This window comes from Zootoca vivipara, chromosome 12 (assembly GCF_965207765.1).
Source record: "Zootoca vivipara chromosome 12, rZooViv2.hap1.1, whole genome shotgun sequence".
Classification (NCBI taxonomy): Eukaryota; Metazoa; Chordata; class Lepidosauria; order Squamata; family Lacertidae; genus Zootoca; species Zootoca vivipara.
Genome location: NC_142595.1, coordinates 52,158,343 through 52,184,089, shown reverse-complemented (window position 1 = coordinate 52,184,089; position 25,747 = coordinate 52,158,343). Strand labels below are relative to the sequence as shown.

At 54.1% G+C, this 25,747-nt stretch overlaps 1 protein-coding gene across 1 annotated transcript; it reads right to left on the bottom strand.

The window, feature by feature from the left end:
• Positions 1-1,688: 1,688 nt before the first annotated feature.
• GNB2 (G protein subunit beta 2) lies at positions 1,689-24,953 on the bottom strand. The gene is made up of 10 exons (XM_060281941.2): positions 24,834-24,953; positions 18,135-18,246; positions 17,970-18,008; positions 17,678-17,784; positions 16,243-16,306; positions 8,965-9,127; positions 7,119-7,185; positions 6,773-6,974; positions 3,713-3,929; positions 1,689-2,723 (listed from the first exon to the last, which is right to left on the bottom strand). The coding sequence occupies exons 2-10, from the start codon at positions 18,189-18,191 to the stop codon at positions 2,617-2,619; spliced, it is 1,023 nt and encodes a 340-aa protein (XP_060137924.1). The 5' UTR covers positions 18,192-18,246; positions 24,834-24,953; the 3' UTR covers positions 1,689-2,616.
• Positions 24,954-25,747: the final 794 nt, after the last annotated feature.

The window sequence follows — 25,747 nt, the reverse complement described above, 5'->3', positions numbered from 1 at the left end:
AGAATCTTACGAGTTGGAAGGGACTCCCAAGGTTCATCTAGTCCAACCCCCTGCGATGGAGGAATCTCAGCTAAAGCGTCCATGACTGATGGCCATCCAACCTCTGTTTAAAAACCTCCAAGGAAGGAGAGCCCACAAACTCCCAAGGGAGCCTGTTCCACTGCTGAACAGCTCTTACTGTCAGAAAGTTTTTCCGAATGCAAACTCGGCCCTCCAGATGTTTTGGGACTACAACTCCCACCATCCCTAGCTAACAGGAACAGTGGTCAGGGATGATGGGAATTGTAGTCCCAAAACATCTGGAAGGCCGAGTTGGCCTATGCCTGGTTTAGTCAGAATCTCCTTTCTTGCAATTTGAAGCCATGGGTTCGAGTCCTACCCTCCAGAGCAGGAGAAAACAAGCTTGCTCCATCTTCCATGTGACAACCCTTAAGATATTTGAAGGTGGCTTTCATATCTCCTCAGTCTCTTTTCCATGCTAAACTCCCTCAAACGTTCCTCATCCAGGCTTGGTTTTGAGACCCTTTTATCATCCTGGTCTCCCTCCTCCCTTCCTGCTTGTCAACATCCTTCTTAAACTGGGGTGCCCAGAACTGAACACAGGACTCCAGGTGTGGCCTGGCCCAAGGCAAGTGGGATTATTCCTTCCCTAGATCTGGACCCTAGACTTCTGTTGATGCAGCCTAGAATAGCATTAGCTTTTTTTTTTGCTGCTGCATCACACTATGGACTCGTGTTAAGCTTCCGGTTTACTAAGACCCCTGGATTCTTTTCACATTTACAGTTGGCAAGCCATCCACCTAACAGTTACCTCGTTGCGCCCACATTTTACCAGCTTCCTCGCAAGGATATCATGGGGGACTGTGTCAAAAGCCTTACGGAAATCAAGATAGGCTACATCCACAGCATTCCCCTGATCCACCAAGTTTGTAATTCCATCAAATTCTTTCTCATTGCCGTGCAGAATTCTGCAAGCGTCTTATCAGGTCGCCTCTTGCCTTTTCTCCAAGCTGAAAATCCCCTTGACCATTCCAGTTGCCCTTCCCCCAAAATCTCCAATATACTTTTTGCAGCCAGTCAACCAGCACACTGTGCAGTTATCCTATAGATGTGGTTTTTGCCCTTGCTACCATTTCACCTGGGGACCCAGGTGGCGCTGTGGTTAAACCACTGAGCCTAGGGCTTGCCGATTGGAAGGTCGGTGGTTCGAATCCCTGTGACGGGGTGAGCTCCCGTTGCTTGGTCCCAGCTCCTGCCAACCTAGCAGTTCGAAAGCACGTCAAAATGCAAGTAGATAAATAGGAACCGCTACAGCGGGAAGGTAAACGGCATTTCCATGTGCTGCTCTGGTTTGCCAGAAGCGGCTTTGTCATGCTGGCCGCATGATCTGGAAGCTATACGCCGGCTCCCTCGGCCAATAATGCGAGATGAGCGCGCAACCCCAGAGTCGGTCACGACTGGACCTAATGGTCAGGGGTCCCTTTACCTTTACCATTTCACAAAAGTCTTTTCTGCGGGTTGGCATGCCCGCACGACCCGTCTTTGGAAGAAAGGCAAGTGTGAAAACAAAGGGCATCCCCTCCACCCACCCACCCCCCAAAAAACTTCCAAACTGGCTGACTTGCTCTTCTCCAACCCCCCCCCCCAAAATACTGCCTCCCCAAATTAACAAACAATGACAAATCACAAAACGGCAGACACGTCGTTGTTGGGTTTTCTGTTGTTTACAGGTTTACACACAGACCCCCCCACCACGGCCGGGGCGTGGGCTCCCCCAGCACCGCCACGCTCCTCCTCCTCTTTTTTACAAAAACCAGCCACGGATTAGGAGGAAACAAGGCCACGGCTGCCACGAAGTCATCGAAAGCACCACCGGGAAGGAGGAGGTTGAAAAGGGGGGGGGGAAGTGAGGGAAACAAGAGAGGACACGAAAGGTTGCAGATTTGGGCCTGCCTCGGATCGGGGCCTCCCCTGCTTGCGAGTGAAGGGGATTATCTCTTGGGCTTGAGAGAGAGAGGGGAAGAATTAGGAGTCTCTCTGCCTCCCCCCGCCCGCCCCCCCAATTTCCTTCCCCTGCAAAAAGACATGTCCGCTGCTGGAAGGCCCGGAGACTGCTGTGGCCTTGGCTCTTTTTCTCCCTCCCCCCCCCCCAATTTTGCTTCTTGGGAGGAGGAGGGGAAAGGTGCAAGAAGACACACCTTGGACCCCTTCAACCCCAAGGATAAGCCCCCCCACCCCTTCATTTAAACTGAACTCAAGCTCCCCTGTGCTCTGCTCCTTTCTACAGGAGAGACAAGCGCGGCCTAGACAGCCCCCCCCTCCAAAAAAAGTGTGTTACTGCTAGAGAAATCAGCCTCTTCCTCCTCCGTGCCGGAAATCTGGCCCGGTCGGGACATCATCGTTATTTGAAAAAGGGGGCAGGGGAAAAATAAAAGGGACGGCAAAAAGAAAAGGGGGGGAAGTGTTTGTGGGGTTCAAGGCCACAGGGCCCCCTTCAAGGCGGCAGGAGGGGGGGCAGAGGCTGGATTATTTGGGGGGGAAGGGGGGATGTCAAGGGCTTTTCCTCCTGCTTCTCTACCTCCCCACACCGTACCCCCGAAGGCAGAGCAAGGGGGCTCAGTTCCACACTTTCAAGAAGCTGTCCCACGAGCCGGTGGCGATGGCCATCCCATCGTCCGTCACGCCCAGGCAGCTGACGCGGTTGTCGTGGCCGGCGAGGACCCCTGGGGGGGGAGAAGAAAAGGGAAGGGGCGCCATGTGATGATGGAGGAATTGGTCGAGGCGGGAGGGGCACCCAAAGGTCATCCAGCCCAGCCCCCTGCTGCCGTGCCAGGAACTGGCAGCTGAAGAACCCGTGGTGGGAGGCCACCTAACCTATGTTTAAAAATGCTCCAATGGAGGAGAGAGTCTGCTCCATGCAAGGGGGCGGAATCGCAGAGTTGGAAGGACCCTCCGAGGGTCATCTAGCCCAACCCCCAGTGCAATGCAGGGGTTGTGGCTGAAGCCTCAGAGAAGAGGGAGGTGCGCATGCATGCTCCCTAGCACAAGAGGCTTGCGGGAACAGCCGTTACGGCTCAAATTCTGCGCTGCAGGAAACTCCAGAACATTTTCCGTTGGTGCTGCGATGGAAGGTTAACTTGGCAGAATTGCCTCCCCTCCCCTGCTTTCTGGGGATGGAAAATCTGGGTACAGCAGCCTCCGGCCATCTAGCTCCTCCTCTGCCCACCCCACATTTCAGTGGCTTGGACTACAACTCCCACCAGCCCCTTCCGGGCATCCAAAGAGCCCTAGAGCTGGGCCAGGCCAAGTGGGGCCCACTGAGCCCAGCATCCTGTCCCCGCACGTTGGCCAACCAGATGCCCATTACGCGAAACCCACAAGCAGGATCCGAGCACAAGAGCAGCTCTCCCCTCCTGTGCTTTCCAGCAACTGGGATTCGGGAGCGTTTGCCAGCTCTGAACGTTCCAGCTTGTCAATATCCGTCTTAAATTGTGGCGCCCAGAACTGGACACAGTATTCCAGTTGTGGTCTGACCAAGACAGAACAAAGCGGGACTATCAGTCCCCCTGATCCGGACACTAGACTTCTGTGGACACAGCCTGGAATAGCCTTCGCCTTTTTTGCTGCTGCACCACACTTGCGACTTTGGGGGAGGGAAAGGAGTTTTTTCCCGCCAGGGATCGCAACCCGCTTGTTGCCAAGAGAGACTCACCCGCCCGGTCACCCTTCATGGAGTCCCAGATGTTGCAGTTGAAGTCGTCGTAGCCGGCCAGGAGGAGGCGCCCGCTCCGGGAAAAGGCCACGGACGTGATGCCGCAGATGATGTTGTCGTGGGAGTACATCATGAGCTCCTGGTCGGCCCGCAGGTCAAAGAGGCGGCAGGTGGCGTCGTCCGAGCCCGTGGTGAAGGCGTTCCCGTTGGGGAAGAACTGCAAGGGGGAGAGAGAGGGAGGGAGAAAGGGGGCATCAGGAGTGGGGTAGGATGGGAGGGTCCTTCTGCTTGCAGAGAGGACGGCAGCAGCAGTGCTTGGCCCTTACTGGGTGATGGCTGGCCCCCAGAGCCTCGCTTCCCGTGGGCCCCCAGAGCCTCGCTTCCCGTGGGCCCCCAGAGCCTCGCTTCCCGTGGGCCCCCAGAGCCTCGCTTCCCGTGGGCCCCCAGAGCCTCGCTTCCCGTGGGCCCCCAGAGCCTCGCTTCCCGTGGGCCCCCAGAGCCTCGCTTCCCGTGGGCCCCCAGAGCCTCGCTTCCCGTGGGCCCCCAGAGCCTCGCTTCCCGTGGCCCCCAGAGCCTCGCTTCCCGTGGCCCCCAGAGCCTCGCTTCCCGTGGCCCCCAGAGCCTCGCTTCCCGTGGCCCCCAGAGCCCCGCTTCCCGTGGCCCCCAGAGCCCCGCTTCCCGTGGCCCCCCAGAGCCCCGCTTCCCGTGGCCCCCAGAGCCTCACTTCCCTGGCCCCCGGAAGCTGCTTCCCATGGCCTCAGGTCCCTCGGGCACCTCCTGCCACTGGACTGCACCAGCATTTGGTCATTAGAGGAACATTTTTAGAAACTAGTGCCCGGTATTTATTTCCTCATCCCTCCCTGTTCCCCTTTCCTTGTGTGTCCTGTCTCTATTATTATTATTATTATTATTATTATTGTAAGCCTGCAGGGGACAGGAACCACCTTCTTTTCTGGGAGCCTTTTTGGCTGGAGGGTGGGGCACAAACAACCACTTAACAGCCTTCCCCCAGGTTGGTAAAGAACCTGACAGTTTAGCATGGCAACGCTTACAACTCTGGAACTCCCTGCCTGTTGAGATCAGGCAGAGCTTCGTCGTATTCTTTCCGGCGCCTGCTAAAAACATTCCTGTTTGGGACCAGCCTGTCTGGATGCTTAGAAAGCTGGCACCAGTTTTAACCTGTTCCAGTATTTTAACTTTGTGTATGTTTTAAACTGCTGTTGTGAATTTGATTTTATTGTTTCATCTTTTTTACAATCCAGCGGCATATAAATATTATGAAATAAAATTATAATGGTCATTGCAGAAACAACTGTTTTGAGAAATCGGTGACTTGAGTTTTGATCTTCCTCATCCCTCCCTGTCCCTTTTCCCTTGTGTGACATGTCTTTTTTCCCCTTTTCTTCCAGAAGGTTGTAACACCACAGCGGGCAGAGACCATCCTGTTTTTATTGTCAGGCAAGCTGCTTTCCTGGGAGCCTTTCTGGCTGATGAGCAGAGCAAAAACCCTCCAAATTATTATGAATGTAATTCAATTTATTATTATTAAATTATTCAGCCCCTAGACCAGGCATCCCCAAACTGCGGCCCTCCAGATGTTTTGGTCTACAACTCCCATGATCCCTAGCTAGCAGGACCAGTGGTCAGGGATAATAATAATAATTTATTATTTATACCCCGCCCATCTGGCCGGGTTCCCCCCAGCCACTTTGGGCGGCTTCCAACAAAACAATAAAATACAGAAATCCATCAAACATTAAAAGCTTCCCTAAACAGGGCTGCCTTGAGATGCCTCCTAAAGGTCTGGTAATTGTTGTTCTCTTTGACCTCTGGTGGGAGGGCATTCCACAGGGTGGGTGCCACTACCGAGAAGGCCCTCTGCCTGGTTCCCTGCAACTTGGCTTCTCGCAACGAGGGAACCGCCAGAAGGCCCTCGGAGCTGGACCTCAGTGTCCGGGCAGAACGATGGGGGTGGAGACACTCCTTCAGGTATACTGGACCGAGGCCATTTAGGGCTTTCAAGGTCAGCACCAACACTTTGAATTTTGCTCGGAAACGTACTGGGAGCCAATGTAGATCTTTCAAGACCGGTGTTATGTGGTCTCGGCGGCCGCTCCCAGTCACCAGTCTAGCTGCCGCATTCTGGGTTAGTTGTAGTTTCCGGGTCACCTTCAAAGGTAGCCCCACGTAGAGCGCATTGCAGTAGTCCAAGCAGGAGATAACCAGAGCATGCACCACTCTGGCGAGACAGTCCGCAGGCAGGTAGGGTCTCATCCTGCGTACCAGATGGAGCTGATAGACAGCTGCCCTTGACACAGAATTGACCTGCGCATCCATGGACAGCTGTGAGTCCAGGATGACTCCCAGGCTGCGCACCTGGTCCTTCAGGGGCACAGTTACCCCATTCAGGACCAGGGAGTCCTCCACACCCGCCCGCCTCCTGAAGATGGGAATTGTAGTCCAAAACATCTGGAGGGCCGAAGTTTGGAGATGCCTGCCCTAGACACTGAGGGGTCCAGTTCCGAGGGACTTTTCGGCAGTTGTGCCTGCCCTGTGGAATGCCCTCCCAACAGATGTCAAGGACATAAACAACCACATGTATTTTAAAAGACATCTGAAGGCAGCCCTGTATCGGGAAGTTTTTAATGTTTTATGTATGTCTTATTGTGTTTTTCTATTTTGTTGGCGGTTGGGGCAACCCAGTCAGATGGGCAGAGTATAGGATAATAATAGTAATAGTAGTAGTAATAATAATAATAATACAACGCTGCATCCCAAAATCACAGGGCAGCTTTACAATGTAAAAACTCAAATGCATAACATAATATTTAAAAATAAAATAAAATACCCTCTTGTCCGCAGACCCACATTTAAAAGGCCACAGATTGTTTAATCAGCCAAAAGCCTGGTTTAAGAGGAATGTTTTCACCTGGCAACTATAGATATGTAAGGAAGGTGCCAGGCCAGCCTCCCTGGGAAGAGCAGCCCACAAATGGGGAGCCACCACAGAAAAGGCCCTGTTCTCATTTGGCCACCCTCCGCGGCCGCCCCGGCACTCACGCAGACGGCGTTGATGTCGGACTCGTGCCCCGTGAAAGTCTGCCGGCACATGCTGTCCCGAATGTCCCACAGCTTGATGGAGGCATCGCAGGCGCCCGAGACGAAGGTCCGCATGTCGGGGGCCAGAGACAGCGACATGACGTCCCCGCTGTGGCCCGTGAAGGCGGTGGTCTGCTGGCCTGTCTCAATGTCCCACAGGGCGCTGGGGGGGGGAAGGAGACGCAGAAATCAGAGGGCGGGGGGGATTTGCAAGGGTCCCCTAAAGGACATCCAGCCCAACCCCCTGCGGCGCCAGCCAAGTGGGGCACCCTGCTGCCCTGTCACTCTACAGAAGGGCGCAACTCACCAAGTTGTGTCTCCGGAGCTGGTGATGATCTGGTTGTCGTTGAGGAACCGGCAGCAGGAGAGGTAGCCTTGGGAAGGAGAGAGCACAGCAGTTGGGGAGAGGGAAGCCTTGAGGGCCGCATCCCTCTCTGGGCAACTTTCGGAGGGCCGCACAGCAGGGCTGGGCAGAGTCAGAGGCGAATATGGGCTGAGCAACAGCTGCTGTTTTCCTTCTCTACCCTCTCTGCCCAACACATCTGTTTCTTACTTGTTGCATCCTTATATATCCTGAGATATTTTTTTTCCCCTACCAAGGCACCCGCAGACATGGTTCTCTCCCACTTGCTTGTTTAATCCAAACCACATCCCTGCGAGGTTGGCTAGGCTGAGGCGGCGGCTGGGCAATTGAACCCTCAGAGACCCAAGGAAGAGCGCAGGGGAGGCCGAGGGAACCCTCCACAAGGGAGCGTGTTCGAAAAGCGGCGAGGGACTGCCGGCTCTGCAGGCAAGGGGGTGGCCTAACTCGGCTCCTGATCCCTACAAAGAAGGCAGCTGGTCAAGGGAGCCGTGGACGCAAAAAGGTCAAAAACCTCTGCGTTAAGATCATTTTCAAACCCGATCCTGCCTTTTGCGGTGTTAGCTACCCCTCCCCAGTTTGGGGTTGAAAGGTGGGGAAGAGGATACAGGGAAAGCAGAATTAAGTGCAGTGATATCTTGGTTCTCAAACGCTGAAAATCCCGGAAGTAGGTGTTCCGGTTTTCCAATGTTTTTCAGAAGCCGGATGCCCAATGCGGCTGTTGGCTATTGTTTGCAGGGCACGCGCCTTGGTTTTTGAACATTTCGGAAGTCAAGCGGACTTCCGGAATGGATTAAGTTTGGCGCGCTGGTTTTTGCTATTCATTTTGCGTTTTTGCTTTTGAGGCTTTTTCGGTTCATTTGTTTTTGTGACTGTGTGGAACCCAGTTCAGCTATCGATTGATCGATTGTGTGACTGTGGAAATGGATAAAAGCCCCCCCCATCCAAACAGTGACCATCATCAGTGCAGCGAAGAATCATAGAATCATAGAGTTGGAAGAGACCACAAGGGCCATCCAGTCCAACCCCCTGCCAAGCAGGAAACACCATCAAAGCATTCTTGACATATGGCTGTCAAGCCTATGTTTAAACACCTCCAAAGAAGGAGACTCCACCACAATCCTTGGTAGCAAACTCCACTGCCGAACAGCTCTTACTGTCAGGAAGTTCTTCCTAATGTTTAGGTGGAATCTTCTTTCTTGTACAGTAGTTTGAATCCATTGCTCCATGTCCGCTTCTCTGGAGCAGCAGAAAACAACCTTTCTCCCTCCTCCATATGACATCCTTTCATATATTTGAACATGGCTATCATATCACCCCTTAACCTTCTCTTCTCCAGGCTAAACATACCCAGCTCCCTAAGCCGTTCCTCATAAGGCATCGTTTCCAGGCCTTTGACCATTTTGGTTGCCCTCCTCTGGACACGTTCCAGCTTGTCAGTATCCTTCTTGAACTGTGATGCCCACAGTTTATTTTATCTTATTATTTTATTTATTTTATCGTACGACACACTGATTATTGCTTTCATTTTATGGATCCGTGGTCTACATTAGATGGCAAAATTCATGATAAATGGCTGTTTTAGGGGTTGTTTTTTTAAAAGTCTGGAACGGAATTAATCTGGAACGTTCCTTTCTATGGGAAAGCGCACCTCGCTTTTGGAACGCTTTGGTTTTGGAACGGACTTCCGGAACGGATCAAGTTTGAGAACCAAGGTACCAGTGTAACCAGCTGGGTTACGCAAAGGAGGTGAAGGGGGGCAAGAGCTTGGGGTTTGGGGGGAGCCCCTCACCTGTGTGTCCAGGGAGTTCCCGGCTGACCCGCACGTTCCCTTCCCGGGTCTTGAGGCTGTAGATGGAGCAGATGTTGTCCAGGCCGCCACAGGCCACGTAATTCCCAGAAGGGGCGTAGGCACAAGTCATCACCCACGACGATCTCAGAGGGATGGCGTGGACCTTCAGGAAGCCGGAAAACGGGGTGCGTGAGATACAAAAAAAACAGGGACCCCAACAGATCAGCACCACCTCTTCCTCCCTTCTTTTTAAGTACCTTATTTTTCTGTGTATAACACGTGTATAAGACGCCCCCTATTTTTTTGGGGGGGGGGGCCTCCATTAAAGAAAACCGCCCAGCTACACTATCCGTGTATAAGACGAGCCCAGATTTTGAACATTATTCTACAGCAAAAGAAACCTAGTCTTATACACGGAAAAGTACGGCAATCATTATTGTCACAGTGGCCGGAGTGGGCTACTTCAGAGTAACGACGCTACGCAGCTCTGCATTTTATTCTTTTATTGGTGCTGCGTATTTACAGTGCTGAAGTCATTGCTATTTACACGGAGTGATGTGGTCAGTCGGTTTCAGAACCTCCGAATGGTTTTTGGCGCGTCTTTCTCCAACACAAAAGCTTTGGCAGACCCATCCTCTTTCCCCTCCTCTTTCTGCGTAATTCCGGAGTTGGGGGGATGGGTCTCCCCCCCTTATTCGCCCCTTCCTGTCCCACCTGGGACCCTGGCTCCTCTACCTTGCCTGAGCCTCGGACCCGACTTCCTGCTTCCCCACTGGCATCGGAACTCTCTCTGCTTTCCCCTGTGCTCGGGGATGGGCTTGAACTCAGGAGGGGAGGGACTTCGCGATATCCCCTGTCCCTCACATCCACCCCCCTCCCAAGCTCTCCTTCACCCCTCCCCAGGTCCCCCCCAGGTGTCGGTGACGACTGGAAGCCTAAGAACTCAGTGCTTTCCGAGCCCGTTGGTGTGAACACCTCCCCCCAGTCCTGCGAGCCCCCCCCTTCCGCCTGGGAGGACGGGAATCCCAAAAAGTCCGTGGCGTCAGAGCTGGTAGGGGTAAAAATGTTCTGCCAATCTGCTCCTTCCTCTGACTGGGTGGATCTCGGTGACACCCATACCTCATCCTCTGGTTCCTCAAACTCCGCTTCCCAGCGCCATGGTGAACTGCTCTCCCGTGCTTCCTCCCCCTCCCCCTCCCTTTCCATGTGCCAGGGCTTGGGTCTATGGGGAAAGAGGGCGTGAAATTCTTCTACCAGGAATTCCTCCTGTATCTGAGTGGCTGGGACCCATTCATTCTGTGACGGTGGAGCATCCTCCCATGCCATGAGGTACTCCAGGCCCCCCACCCCCCACCTTGAGTCCAGGATGGCCGTGGCCTCATTGAGTTGCTTCCTGCCTTCCCTCTCCCCCCCTCCCTCAGGGGTTTGTTCGCTGCCTCGGAGCCTGCTGCTTTCCCTGTACGGCGACAGCAGCGATCTATGAAACACTGGGTGCACCCTCATGTCCTCTGGCAGTGCCAGCCTGTATGCCACCGGGTTGACCTGTTGCGTGACCGTGAAGGGGCCCAACCTTCTGGGCGCCAGCTTTTTGCACCTCCCTCTGATGGGAAGGCCCTCCGAGGACAACCAAACTTTGTCCCCCACCCTAATGACCTCCCCCGGTCGCCTGTGGCGATCTGCCCCCTTCTTGTACGCTTCCTTGGCTCTCTCCAAGTGTTCTCTGAGCTGCTGGTGCACCGTCTCCAGTTCCTCTGCCCAATCCTCAGCCTGTGGGCCCTCCTCCTCCTCCTCCCCCTCCCTCTCTGGGAAAGATCTGAGGTCGCGCCCGTAATTGGCCTTAAAGGGCGACACCCCTGTGGAGACGTGCACCGCATTGTTGTAGGCAAATTCTGCCAGTGGCAGGCGATCCACCCAGTCCGTTTGCCACTGGCTGACGTAGCATCTCAGGTACTGCTGCAGAATGGCGTTGACCCTCTCCGCCTGTCCATTGGTCTGCGGGTGTCTGGCCGTCGACAAGCTGACCTCCACCTGCAGGAGGTTCATGAGCCGCCGCCAGAACCTGGAAACAAATTGGCGGCCACGATCCGAAATAACCCTTAAAGGTAATCCATGCAGTCTGAATACGTGGTCAACAAACAGTTTGGCTGTCTCTTCTGCAGAGACCGCCCTGGCACACGGTATAAAGTGGCACATTTTGGACATGAGGTCCACCACCACCAACACTGCGGTCTTGCCCCTGGAAGAAGGCAGATCTGTGATGAAGTCCATGGACACCACTTCCCACGGCCTGTGTGGTGTGGCTAAGGGCTCCAGCAACCCTGCTGGTGCTGCTCTGACCACCTTTGCCCGCTGGCAGGTGTCACAGCCCCGTACATAGTCTCTAACATCTTCCCGCACCCCTGGCCACCAGAAGTGTCTCATGACTAGGTGAGCGGTTTTGTCCCTCCCAAAATGACCCGCCGTTGGGTTGTCGTGCATCTGCTTGAGGACCGTACGTCTAAGCTGGGTGGTGGGCAGGTACAGTGCACCCTTGTAGAAAAGCAGCCCCCTGCGTGCTGCAAAGTCTTTTGCCTGCTCCCCCCCCCTCTCAGTTCTCTGAAGATGCGGTTGGCAAATTCATCCGCTGCCGTCAGTGCTGTGAGTTCTGCCTCGCTCACCACTGCTGCTCCGCAGGACCATGCTGACGGGGGGAAAATGTGCCTGGGTGCCGGTGGCGCCTCCTCCTCCATGTACTCTGGCTTGCGGGAGAGGGCATCCGCCCTGACATTCTGCTCTCCCGGGATGTAGTGTATGGAGAAGTTGAAGTTCGAGAAGAACTCTGCCCACCGTATCTGCCGCTGGTTGAGCACCCTGGCAGTTCTCCAGAACTCCAGGTTTTTGTGGTCCGTGCACACCTGGATGGGGTGCTTGGCGCCCACCAGGAAGTGTCTCCAGTGCTGGAACGCAGCGTGGATCGCAAGAAGTTCCCGATCAAACACCGTGTAGTTTCGCTCTGGCTGGGTCAACTTCCTGGAGAAGAAGGCACAGGGTCTCCACTCTCTGTTGGCGTCCAGTTGCAACAAAATGGCGCCCACAGCTTTATCAGAAGCATCTGTCTCCACGCGTAGGGGCGCGTCCTGAACCACGTGGAACAGGTTCTGGTCTGAGGCGAACACCCTCTTGAGGCTTTCGAACGCTGCTTGCGCCTCTGGTGTCCACCTGAACTTCTGCTTGCCTCTCAGGCAGTCAGTGATGGGAGCCGTAACGCGAGAGAAGTTCTTGATGAACTTCCTGTAGAAGTTGGCGAAGCCTAGTAGGCGTTGGGCATCTTTGCGCGTCCTGGGGCTGTGCCAGTCCAGGATGGCCTGCACCTTGTCCTTGTCCATCGCCAGCCCCTTGTCTGACAGCTTGTAGCCCAGGAAGTCCACCTCCTTGGTGTGAAACTTGCACTTCTCCAGCTTCACATACAGGTGGTTCTCCTTCAGGCGCTGCAACACCTCCCTGACATCTTTCACATGCTGCACTGGGTCATCGGAATAGATAAGGATGTCATCCAGGAAGACCAAGCATTTCCTGAAGAGGAGGGACCCCAGGACGTGGTGCATGAAGGCCTGGAAGCATGCTGAGCCCCCTTGCAACCCGAAGGGCATCACCAGATATTCAAAAGAGCCCAGAGGCGTGAACATCGTGGTTTTCCATTCATCGCCTTCCCGGATCCTGATCAAGTTGTACGCCCCCCTCAGGTCTAGCTTGGTGAAAATCTTGCCCCTGCGTGCCGCTGTCAGGAGATCATCCACTCTGGGCATGGGGAAAGCCACTGGCTCTGTCACTGAATTCAGCCGTCTAAAATCCACCACAAGACGGCGCTGTTGCGTGTCTTTCTTGTCCACCCAGAAGACCGGGCTGCCCCCTGCTGCCTTGCTTTCTCTGATGAACCCCCGCTTGAGGTTCTTGTCGAAGAAAGCGCGCAGATCCTCCAGTTCCTGGTCTGACATGGCGTACAGCTTGGCTGGGGGTATAGTTGCCCCTGGCACCAGGTTGATCTGGCAGTCAAAAGGCCTGTGCGGGGGTAGGTGGTCGGACTCCGCTTCGCTGAAGACCTCCTGCAGGTCCCAGTACGGCTTGGGTATCGCCTCACCCCCTTTGACGTGCATGGTGGCCACCGTGGCTATTGGAGGCCCCTCCCCTGGTTGGTGCTGCATGCAATGTTCCAGACAAAAGTCCGACCCAAACGTGATGCATCTCTGGTGCCAACTGATGGAGGGGTCGTGGCGCGCCAGCCAGCTCATGCCCAAGACGATGGGGGGGTCTGAGATGGTGGTGACGTTGAATGCCAGTGTCTCTGAGTGCCTTCCCACCGTCATTCTCATGGGGGGGGGTTGATGAGTGATGGCCCCTCCCAGCAGCTCTCTGCCGTCAATGGTTGCCACGTGCAGAGGAAAATCCAGCTGCAGAAGCTGGATCTGGTGCTCTTCTGCAAAGTTTCTCGAGAAGAAGTTCGCTGACGCCCCACTGTCAATTAGGGTGAGGACCGTCAGGGGATAGCCATTTGGGAGCGTGAGCGTCACTTCTAGAACCACTCCTGCTCTGGGAGGGGTGGGCTGGCTCTGCTCCTCTCTGTGCGGGTGGGTGGGCTGGGGCTGTTGTCTGCTGACTGTGCCTGGCTGCTGCCCCTTGTCTCCTGCAGCCAGGCTTTCCCGTTTCCCTGCTGTGGTGCTGCGTCAGTGGGGGAGGGCACAACCGTTCCCGCCTTTCCTTGCCACTCCCTGCGATGTGGGCAGTCTCTGACGAGATGCTGGGGGGAGTTGCAGAGAAAGCAATTCCCACCCCTTCCCTCCTTGCGTCTTGGCGCCGCTGGGGTTTGAAAAGCGCGCGCGCGCGCGCTATCAATCTGCATGGGTTCCTGGTCCTGGCTGGCCCCAGGCGTGGCTTGAAAGGGTTGTTGGGGGAGTGGCTTCTCCTGCGACCGTGGGAACCAAGCCCGCTTTGCGTGCGTTGCTTGCTTGTCGCTCCACCGGGATTCCTGTCTCACCCCCACCGCCAGAGCCGCTTTGCTCAGCTGATCCATATTACTGGGCTTTGGACCTCTCGAGAGCTCATCCTTCACCTCCTCATGCAACCCCAAGTAGAACGCCGCTTGCATTGGGGGTGACTCTAGTTCCCACCCCAATCTGTGCACCAGCATGGTGAATTTCGCCCAATACGCGCGAACTGTCATATTTCCTTGGCGTAAATTATGAAGTTCCTCCTTAGTCTGGTCCATATGACTATCGGACGAATACATCGTTTTCAAACCTTCTAGAAAAAGTTTGACATTCTTCATGCAAGGATTCTTTGTTGCGATTAACGGTCTTAGCCACTCCCTGGCTGCCCCGGTAAGGTGCTCCACAATAAACGCTACCCTGTGCTCATCATCAGGGAACTCATCGTGGTGCAGCTCAAGAGCATACACAATCTCAGTCTCAAAGCCCTGATATTCCCTCGGGTCTCCATTGAACTTGCTTACTAGGGTCCCGGCTCTCCTTCCTGGCAGCACTTGGACTTGGGGTGCCCCTCCCGCCTTGTTTTTCTCTGCATCCAGCTTGTTTTGGAGGTCTACCGCCACCGCCCTTAATTCCTGCTCTCTTTCCTGTAGCGCTCTCACCTGTTCCGCAAGTTGTAGCCGGTCGTCCTGGACCTTCTTAGTCTCTTCTTTAGCTGCCTTCAATTCCCCCTGCGCCTGCAGCGACAGCTGCTGCAGTTCTTGCTGGGCTTGCTCCGCGATCTGCCGCCATCTCTCCGCCTCTGACACGCTCATCCCGGCAACTCCAAAGTAGCCCAAAAAAGGATTCGGAGGTTGCTGTCACAGTGGCCGGAGTGGGCTACTTCAGAGTAACGACGCTACGCAGCTCTGCATTTTATTCTTTTATTGGTGCTGCGTATTTACAGTGCTGAAGTCATTGCTATTTACACGGAGTGATGTGGTCAGTCGGTTTCAGAACCTCCGAATGGCTTTTGGCGCGTCTTTCTCCAACACAAAAGCTTTGGCAGACCCATCCTCTTTCCCCTCCTCTTTCTGCGTAATTCCGGAGTTGGGGGATGGGTCTCCCCCCTTTATTCGCCCCTTCCTGTCCCACCTGGGACCCTGGCTCCTCTACCTTGCCTGAGCCTCGGACCCGACTTCCTGCTTCCCCACTGGCATCGGAACTCTCTCTGCTTTCCCCTGTGCTCGGGGATGGGCTTGAACTCAGGAGGGGAGGGACTTCGCGATATCCCCTGTCCCTCACAATTATCATCAGCAATTATCGTTGTGAAATAATATATTTTGTTGCTTGGGAGGGGGGGCAGTGTTATTTATTCACTTCACGAAATTTAGGGCGCTTTTTTTAAAAACCGCGCTTCAAAGCTGTACGAAAAAGGATACAGCAAATAAAATCGCTAAGGAAAAACAGCAGCAACTTAAAAAAAGTCTGCAAAAAATTAAACCAGCCCTAGCGGCTAAAAGTCGCGCCGCAGGTTTTCTAAGTGTCCGGGCAAGCCTGCCTAAACTCGAAATGCTTTCGACAAAAGGAGGGTAAAATGAAGGGAACTGCCGGGTATCACCAAAGGGCAGAAAGGTAGATAGTAAACGGTGACATGATGGAAGAAAAGGATGCGCTGAGAAAGTGGAGGGAGAAAAGGTTTTGTCCCTCTTTTTCGTAACACTGGAATTTGTGGGCATCCAATGAAGTCAACTGTTGGAAGATTCGGGACAGATAAAAGGAAGTCCACCTGTTAAACTGTGGAACTCCCTGCCACAGGAATTGAAATTTCAGCCTTCACGACATAGGAAAATGGCCAAGTAAACAGCTATTTTCGTGGGCGGTCAAGACCGGGCGCCCCCAAACTGCGGCCCTCCAGATGTTTTGGCCTACAACTCCCATGATCCCTAGCTAACAGGACCAGTGGTCGGGGAAGATGGGAATTGTAGTCCAAAACATCTGGAGGGCCGAAGTTTGGGGGTGCTTGGTCAAGATATTAACTGATAGGCATGAAATTTCAGATATAGCTATATAATCCCTAGTGTGGTAAGATAAGACCTTTGGAGAAGGCATTTTCAAAAAAAGGTTTTTTATGAACTGCCCTAGCCTAGAGATATGCAAAACGAAGGTGACAGGAGAGCCTTCCCTGGGGAGAGCTTGCTGCAAGCGGGGAGCCACCACCAAAAAGGCCCTGCTCTCATACTGCCACCCTCCAGGCACTGAGAAGGGCCCTGGGTGACGCTCGCAGGGTTCCCTGGGGCCAGGTACCGGGGCCCACTGATCTCCGCACAGACCTTACCTTGTTTGTGGTGTAGCTGTCCCAAATGATCAGTTTCCCGTCTTGGGAGGCACTAACCAGCAGCCTGTAGGGGTGGGGAGAGAAAGAATGCCTGAGGTGTGTATGTGGGGGGGGGGACTCAGAGCCAGATAGAGGGTTTCCGAGTTGCTCGGGGGCAAGAGGAGACTCAAAGGCCTTTCCTGTTCAGCATGTCCATCCCTATTGCTCCGAGCAACACAGGGAGATGGCGTCTACTGAGATCAGTATTGTCCACACGGACCGGCAGCTGCAGCTGCCCAGGCAAGTGGGGTCTCACCCAGCCCTGCCAGTAGATGCTACAGGAGATTGAACCTGGGACCTTTTGTATTGCAGGGGGTTAAATCAAATTGATTTAAATCCCAATAAAAATCACTACTCAGTAAGACTTGATTTAAATCATTTTTTAAAATTTTATTTTACAGAAAGACTCCTTCTTGCTGGTATAATCTTAATATTTACAACCAGACGAAGGTTTCATTTTTGGAATAATAAATTTTCAGAGTAGTTTTTACAGTTATATCAAAAATTGCTGACTTGCTTATACTATTAGAAATACATAGACAGATAATGATGAAATTATTGCGAGGTTTAATAAGTTAACTCTTTCTATCTGGGCACCTTTTCTGCTGTACTTTGTTGGAAGAAGAAAATAATAATCATTTCCTTAGTAACAATTTAAACGATATATTTAACTAAAACAACAACATTATAGCATATGTATCGATGTTCGTTAACTGTTGTGGTTAACAATTAAAAAAAAACCTTTGAGTTTTGGCACACGTGAAAAACTTAAAACAGATTCTTATTTCCTGATGAATGGCCTTTGTACTATATATAATATAAAGGTAAAGGTAAAGGGACCCCTGACCATTAGGTCCAGTCGTGACCGACTCTGGGGTTGTGGCGCTCATCTCGCATTATTGGCCGAGGGAGCCGGCGTACAGCTTCCAGGTCATGTGGCCAGCATGACAAAGCCGCTTCTGGCAAACCAGAGCAGCACATGGAAACACCGTTTACCTTCCCACTGTAGCGGTTCCTATTTATCTACTTGCATTTTGACGTGCTTTTGAACTGCTAGGTTGGCAGGAGCTGGGACCGAGCAACGGGAGCTCACCCCGTCACAGGGATTCGAACCGCCGACCTTCTGATCAGCAAGCCCTAGGCTCAGTGGTTTAACCACAGCGCCACCTGGTCCCCTTATATATAATATAATGCAACTTAAAACTACCTTTAAAAAGATTTTTCCTCCAAAAGCATTTTCTTTTAATAATCCAATTTTTTTTTTAAAATAAATGAATCCAATTTTAAATTTTAAAAAAATCATTGATTTTTATCCAGCCTGGTTGGACTAGATGACCCTCAAGGGTCCCGTCCAATCCCACAATTCCAAGGGGCAGCTGCCGCCCTTTGCTCTCACCTGGAGTCTGTCCCCCAGTGCATGGCGTAGATCTTCGCCAGGTGACCCCGTAATGTGCGCCTCGTCCGCATCTGGATCCGGCCCACCGGATCGAGGCCAGCTGTGATCTGGGGGGGGGAGAGAAAGAGAGGGGTGGCGGGGTCAAAAGACGAAAGGCCCCCCCCCAACGGGAGGAATGCCTCTCCGCAACGCAACTCTCGCCTGCTTCTTCCAACGACATCTAAAAGTGGGGGAGGAATTAAGGGACAACGGCCACCCCAAAATATATCCGGGGGGAGGGATTTCGCCTCACCTGGGTCAGTGTGGAGTCCCCACATGCTTTCCTGGCGTCCTGCGGGGAGGGAAAGGAAAAAGAGAGAGAGAGAGCAAGATGAGTGCAAAGTCTCAATCCTCAGAAAAGAGAGAAATATTGAGTCTGCACCTCAATGAGGGCTAGGAACTTGGCTGGCGTTCTCACCCTGATCTGGTTCCGCAGCTGTTCCGCCTCCTGCCTCAACTGCTCCAGTTCGCTCATGGTGGATTTGGGCGCGGGGGGCCTGGCCAGCAGCCCCTCTCAGCTGGCCGCAATCCTGTTTGGGGGGGGGGCAGAAGAGGTGGGTTGTATTTATTTATTTGTTTGTTTGTTGCCAAGCAAGTGCAGGGGGTTGAGACAGGTGACCTTTGGGGGTTCCCCTCCCAACTCTGCTTCTTAAGTCCTGGGTCGCCTTCTCCTCCTAGGAGGCCGAAGCGAAGGGTCAGACCAAGCGTCTCGGCTCACTGGGGCAAAACTAAGAACACCCCCCCTCCCCGGGTAACTGCGCCTCCCCCCAAGGTTGCCAAAGCCCAAGAGAGAACACTTCTGCTTGCAAAACGGCTTCGTACGATCTTCCCTGCACAAGCAATAGATGTACCCATTTTACAGATGGAGGCAGGCAAAAGTAGAGGTTTGGAATCGTCAACACTTTTCCCGATGAGCTACACTGCCAGGGGGGCGTGGGGGGGGCAGGCGCTGGTTTTCAAATGGGGCTGCATCAGCTTGGCGATGGGGCGTGCAAAGCCCTATACGGCTTTGGGGGTCAGCGAGGTCTCCGAAAATATCACTGTGATGCGCCCAACCGATCCTGCGCTTAGCAAGAGCTAAGCAGGTCCGTTTTGTACAATTTAGGAGCCTGCAAGGACCTAACCTTTGGAACTGCCTGCCACTGCATGTCACACAGTGCCACCTCAGGCCAATTCCAGTGGCTGGAAACTCAGAAATGTTAAGAAACAAGTCTTTTAAGATTAAACATCAGCTCAGCCGGTAGAGCAGGAGACTCCTAATCTCAGGGCCGTGGGTGTGAGCCCCGCGTTGGGCAAAAGGATCCCGGCATTGCAGGGGGTTGGACTAGATGACCTTGGAACCCCTACCAACTCTGCGTTAGAAGAAGCCATTGCAAGGGCACCTGCTAACGCCATGTGGCTTCTCCCCCCCCCTACCCTTGCCCTCCGCCCGATATTTGCTTTGGAGGATAGAGAGCCCCCACCCAAACAGTGCAAAAAAGCAGAAAATCCCCCCCCCTGGAAAAAATAAACCCAAAATGGTGCACAGGGAGGGGAGCACAGGCAAGGCAGGGAAAGAAAAAGGCGTGTGGCCTGACTCTGCAGCATTGCTCAAACCCACCGGCCATTTTATGGAGGGGAGGTGGAAGCAGAGATGCCCCTGGCCCCCCCTCTCTCCCCCCACCCCTCGGGAAAGCCAAATAAAAGAGAGAGGGTCGTGTTGTCACAATGGCAACCAGACCCCCAACTGCCACCTCTGGCACAAAACACAGTGAGGCGGTTGCCTTGGCAATGGGATGTGGGGGGAAAAGCCCAGAGACCGAGATGTATTTGGGGCGGAGATGGAAGGAGCCGTCAGCCAAGCTCCCAAATAAATAAATCGGGGGCCGGGGAAAACGGGTGGGCTGCCTTAGAGATGCCCTCATGGTGTGGCACACACAAAGAGAGAGAGAGAGAGAGAGATGTGGGGTGCTGGTTTTCCACCACGGCATAGATCTGCGGCTTACCCTCGCCTTAATCTCCAATCTCATTTGCTTCGTTAGAGAAAGTGCATTAGGCAAAATAAATAAACAAGCAAGCCGAGCCAAATCTCCTCGCAAGTGTAAACGAGATTACAGAGGGATTACGGAGGATGAGTTCCCGCAGCCTGGAAAACTACGTTTCCCCCTACAGGGTTGTACGTTACTGGGCACCGACGCCGGGGGGTGGGTGGGGGGGAAGCAGGGCAGCAGAGGAAGCCGGACTCCTGGGTTCCCTCGCACCTCCGAGTGTGTGTCTCAGAGCAGGGGTTCTCCGAAAGATCAAGCAAAAGGGACTTGGGAACATCCCGGGCACCGGGCCAAATCGCGGTGCCCTCCCGGGCGCGATCAAAAGCCCTCTCTTGGTGCGTTGCAGCACAAAGCCACGCGCTCGGTCGGGGTCCGGCGAGGATGCCTGCTTTTTGGACCCCCTCCCGAGGGTGGATCAGGAGAGAGCGGGTGCGCAGGGCTCTGATCTCCCCAGCAGAAGGTTGTAAGTAAGGAGCGTTGCTCAGCACTAACAACACATCGCTTCCAACCTGTTTTGATTTTTCTTTTTTAAAAAAAGGGGGGGCTTCCTCAACCGGACGGCGCTCCAGACGTCTCCGACTACAACTCCCACCAGCTCTGACTGGATGAGGCCAACATCTCATCCAGATGTTGCAATGGATTCAAACTACATGAAAGAAGATTCCACCTAAACATTAGGAAGAACTTCCTGACAGTAAGAGCTGTTCAGCAGTGGAATTTGCTACCAAGGAGTGTGGCGGAGACGGAGTCTCCTTCTTTGGAGGTCTTTAAGCAGAGGCTTGACAGGCATATGTCAAGAATGCTTTGATGGTCTTTCCTGCTTGGCAGGGGGTTGGACTGGATGGCCCTTGTGGTCTCTTCCAACTCTATGATTCTATGATCTCACAGCGGCTGACCAGATACTCGCAACGGGAAATCCCTCTCTCACACACACACACCCAAGCAGGATCTGAGTGCAAGAGTATCACTCTCCGCTCTTGCTGGGGAGTCGGAGGTAGATTTCCCCTGGACGTGGAGGTTCTGCTATTGCAACAGACTCTCCAAAGGCCCACCTCGTCCGCCAGCAGCGGCCAGGCAAAGGGAGGCCCGTAAACAGGACCCGAACACAAGACCCCCCCCCACTTGCAGTTTTTAGAAGCATCATTACTGCCTCCGATTGTTGAAGGCAGAGAAGAGCCATCCTGGCTAGCCCTCTCCTCCTCCGAGAATTTGTCCAATCCTCTTTTAAAGTCGCCCAGGCTGGCGGCCGTCCCTACCTCCTGCAGCAGAGAGTTCCACAGATTCGCCAGGTGACAACAACCACGACAACTCTGGATTCGCGAAGCACCCGTTTCTTGGCTTGCAAAACAAAACAACACAGCCCCTTCTCCCCCACTTATCCGTGAGTTAGGCGTTCCCAATTGTGGGGCGGCGTTGCCCTTCCTTATCGTCCATTATTGTTTATTTAATTCCCACCCTCTAAGGCAGGCACCCCCAAACTGCGGCCCTCCAGATGTTTTGGCCTACAACTCCCATGATCCCTAGCTAACAGGACCAGTGGTCAGGGGAAGATGGGAATTGTAGTCCCAAAACATCTGGAGGGCCGAAGTTTGGGGGTGCCTGCTCTAAGGTCACGGGTCGGGTCACAGCATTAAAGCACAACATTGGAAACAGTTTGCTGGAGGTTGTGTGGTGAAAGTGACAGGCCCTCTGGGGAGGGAGTATCACAGCTCAGGGGCCACCACTGAGAAGGCCCTCTCCTCCCTAATTTCTGAGGGGGGGGAGGAACTACCAAGAGGGCCCCCTCCGCTGATCCCCAAGAGGGTCTGTAGGGAAGGAGGCGGCCTCTGATAAGGGCTTTGCTTGAACCCCCTGGATGAGGCCCAGAAACAAACTGGCAGCCAGCAAAGCTGTTTTAGAACAGGGGGGGTTATATGAGATCTTAAAAGGGAACCCCGGCCAGGAATCGCGCTGCCACATTTAGTACCAGCTGACATTTCCGAGTCGTCTTCAAGGGTGGCCCCAAGTTGAGCGCTTTGCAGTAGTCCAGCCTGGAAGTTACCAGCACATGTGGTACACGAGCCAGCTGTGAGCCAAAAGAGTATTGCCAAAGGGCATTGAATCCACATTCAGCAGGGGGTTGGACTAGATGGCCCTCAGGGGCCCCTTCCAACTTTACAGCTCTACGGTTCTACGAGTCTCAGCTTCGCTCACAAGCACGCAAGGGAAGAGGGCAAGCCAGCTAACTAAGTGGTCTCCACTAAGTGCCCTTCGTTATTTGAGATCCACGGCACTTAATTTGCGCGAATTCTAGATGCCAGAAAAAGCAACAAGGACGGAGGCGTCGGGGAATGCTGGGAGTATCCTGCTGAAATGTTTCAAGATCCGCAGAGGGGCGGAAATCTGCAAATCTGCCATCCAGGACCCCCTGCCGCCTTTAAAATGCTTTCTTCTGGGCCTTGAGGACTAGGAACTTGCTAAGTCTTGCAGTGGAAAATAAAAGGGGTTCTCTGCTTGGTATTCCTGGGCTGCCAAAAACTGGGGACTTTCAGGACAAGTTTACATGGACCCTGTAGCCTCCAGCCCCAAGCGCGTCTCTTGAGGACATCAATATCAATACTGGTTATATATAGTTCTTCCGACGCCCTTGGGTGTCCCACTCCGACAGACCCATGTGAAGGGCGTCCTACGGAAAAGGCGCCTGGGAAAGGCATTCCACTGTTTCCTCACCCCAAAAGGCACATCAAAATCATCCACTGGAGAGTGGGGGTGTATTGGAATTGGTGAGGGGGCTCAGAAGCAGGACGCCCGAGTTGCACGGAGGGACACTTAAAATGCAAAGCATAATAATATCTGGTGAAGAAGAGGAGAAGCAGCATAGAATTGTAGGGTTGGAGACCCCCAGGGCTCATCTAGCCCAACCCACTGCTGCAATCACAGCTGAGGATTCCCTAGCAGGCCTCTGTTTAATGAAGGACAGTCCACCACTTTACAAGATTCCAAATTAAGAGGGGGTATTAATTTTCTACACTGTGCAAAAGCCTCAAGTGGGTTTTTTTTGGGGGGGGGGGTTCCCCCAGGACGTAACTGGGGTCCAGGCATCCTGCCGTCCGTCTCCCGACACTTATTCCCACCCCTCTCTCTGCAACGTCACCCCCACAGCATCCTGCCGTCACCAAAACACCAGTGCTAAATCGGACTCTACTTTCCCTCCTTCAGATCTGTAAAATGGGAACAGCGAGAAACCACACAATGGCTGCATGTATGCTTGCTTGGTTTTTAAAAGGAGGGTTGGGTTTTGTTTTTCTGCTAGTGGGTGGTATTAAAATGTAAACAAAGCAAAATATAAATACTAAGGGGGGAGCGGCGGGGGGGGGGAATAACATGGGTGTTGCCTGTACCAGCAGGCACCCAAATGGCCCCCCACCCTTAATTTTTATTTATTGTGTTGATACCCCCACCTTTCCCTCCAAGGGTCTCAAGGTGGCATGTAGCCCCCTCCTCATTTAACCCCCACAACAACCCTGGAAGGTAGGTTAGGCTGAGAGAGACAGCAACTGGCCCCCAAGGTCAGACAGGGAGCTAAGAAGCCGAGTGGGGAGATTCGAACCCTGGTCTCCTCGGTCCTAAGTCCTGACCCTCTAACCACTATGCCACACTGTTTCTGTGGGGAAGAGGTGAGCCCGTTCCTCCTCCGCCCCACCAACCACAGGAGTCAAAACAGACCCACTGTCAAAGGAAGAGGGCGGGCCTTGCTGGGCCTATTTAGCGGTAATTAAAGGTCCCCAGACAAGTTCATTAAGCGGAGAGGGCCTTGGGGAAGCCAGCAGCTGTAACCTTCTGGGAGACAAGAGGAGCTCTCAGGCGAGGAACCCAGGAGTCCTGCCTCCACTTGGCAGCAAGCCTGCCCCATACCCAACAGGCACCCAGTTCCTCTTCCGAAGAACCCAGGCGTCCTGGGCCCCACCACCTATCTGGCTCAGATCTTTTCCCTGCCGCACACAAATGCACACACAAACACACCTGCTATCCAAAGAACCCAGGTGTCCTGGCCCCCATCTCCCCTCCAGATTTTCTCTCTCTAGGCCCCAAATCTTTCCAGAGAACCCAGGAGTCCTGCCCCATTTTCCCTCCGCTTTTCTCTCTCTCTCTCTCTCTCTCTCTCTCTCTCTCTCTCTCTCTCGGTAGGCCCCACATCCTTTGTAGAGAACCCAGGAGTCCAGCGGGGGACACCTCTCTGCTAGCTACCCTATAGATTTGGGGGGGGGGGAGAGAAGAGAAAGAACAGTGTGTGTCCCCCCTCCAAAAGGGTGGTCTACACTGCAGGGTTCAGCAAAGGATCCTGGCTCTTGCATTAATCCCAGACTTCCTTCATTTGCCTTTTAGGTTTCGGGAAGACCCTGTGCAAAATGGGGGGGGAGAGGAGAAAGAGGCCTATAAAATGGGGAGGGGGGCTGTTTGACTAGGAAGGCTCCTTGGACGATGGGGAAGGGGGGGGCTTGGAAGGCTTTTAAAGGGGGGCTTGGAAGGCTTTTAAAGGGCACGTTTTTGGCAGAGGGAGAGAAAGTTGCGGGGGGGGGAGGGAAAAAACCACCAAGTGGGGGAGGGGGGGCTGCTGCTGCTGCAGAGGGGGGGAGGAGGTTGCTAAGGGGCGTGGGAAAAAAGGGCAGGAGGTTGCCAGGATCGGATTCCTGGGGGAGGCGGTTGCTAAGGAAGGGGGGGTGGGAGAGAAAAAGGATCTTGGAGGGGGGAGAGACGTCCGTCCCGGGGGGGGGGTGCAAGGAGCTCCAAAAGGGGTTGCAATCAACAAATAACCGAGGGCGCGAGTGAAGGGCTTGGGTGTTTGGGGCGGGGGGGGGGGCTGCGCTTGTGCAATGGAGTGGGCGTTGCTATGGGGCAGCCGGGGAGGGGGTGCATGTGCAATGGGGGGCCCCGTTGCTATGGGGCAAGGAGCCTTCAACAGTGAATTGGGGGGGGGAGAGAAAACCACAGACAGGAATTGTTATGGGGGAAGGGAAGGAGGATGTGGGGCGGAAGAGGAGAAAAAGGAAACCCCACATTTCACCCACCCCCGCCCCGCTTTTCACCCTGCCCGGCCTGGCCCCACGTACCTGCTGCTGCAGCAGCCCCGCCGCCGCCTTGCTGGGGGGGCAAGGGGGGAGGAGGAGGAGGAGGGGTGGGGGTAGGGACTCGTTTCCGCTGCTGCTACTGCTGCTGGTGCTCCAGCGGCGGAAGGATCGCGCTCTGGCCGCGCTAGATCTCGCCTCTCGGAGGCAGGCGCGCGGCGGCAGCAGCAGCGGCAGCGGAGGAGGCGGCGGCCGGGACTCGACTCCAGAGCGCGCGGAGCGATCCCGCCCCACCCAGTCCCTGTGATGCGGCTCCTCCACCACCAGCGCGGCCGCCGCGCCCAGAGCCGGACGCGAGCGAAGCGAACTCTTCGGAGATGGGCGGGGGGAGGGAACAGAGCGGGAGATACCAAGTGGCGCCCACTCGCGGAGGGGTGGCGCTGGGAGGAGGAAAGGAAGAGTGGGAGCAGGGTTGATCCAACCGAGGTGGGGGTTCAGAAGGATAAGAGACTAAATGGGAAAAGGAGTGGATATGGACCCTTCCTTTCTATGAAAGTTTCTTTTTTTAAAAGAGAGGGACGTACCAACTGGATTAGCCTGGGAGAGACCAGTGTTGGGAGAGGGGGTATCCGGGAAAGACCAAGTGACCTTTTTCTGGGGGGAGAGGCAAAAACTCCACCCTAGTGTTTTGTTTCTTTAAAGTAAAGGGGGGGATTTCTCGTTTAAGGAAAAAAATTTCTGCTGGGGAGGGTATGTTCCCTCCCAGCCCAGGGGAGGATTATTGAGGGGATCAGTGGGGATTGGGTGATACCGGGACAGTACCAAGTTTCTGGAAGGTACTCACCCCCCCCCTCTTCCATGCCTTTAACAAACAATATTATTAATTGCAGGGAGGAAATGCTAATTTCAATCTTAGCCATCAACTTCGGTCAAGAGGGGGAAGGAGGGAGTTTGGTGGC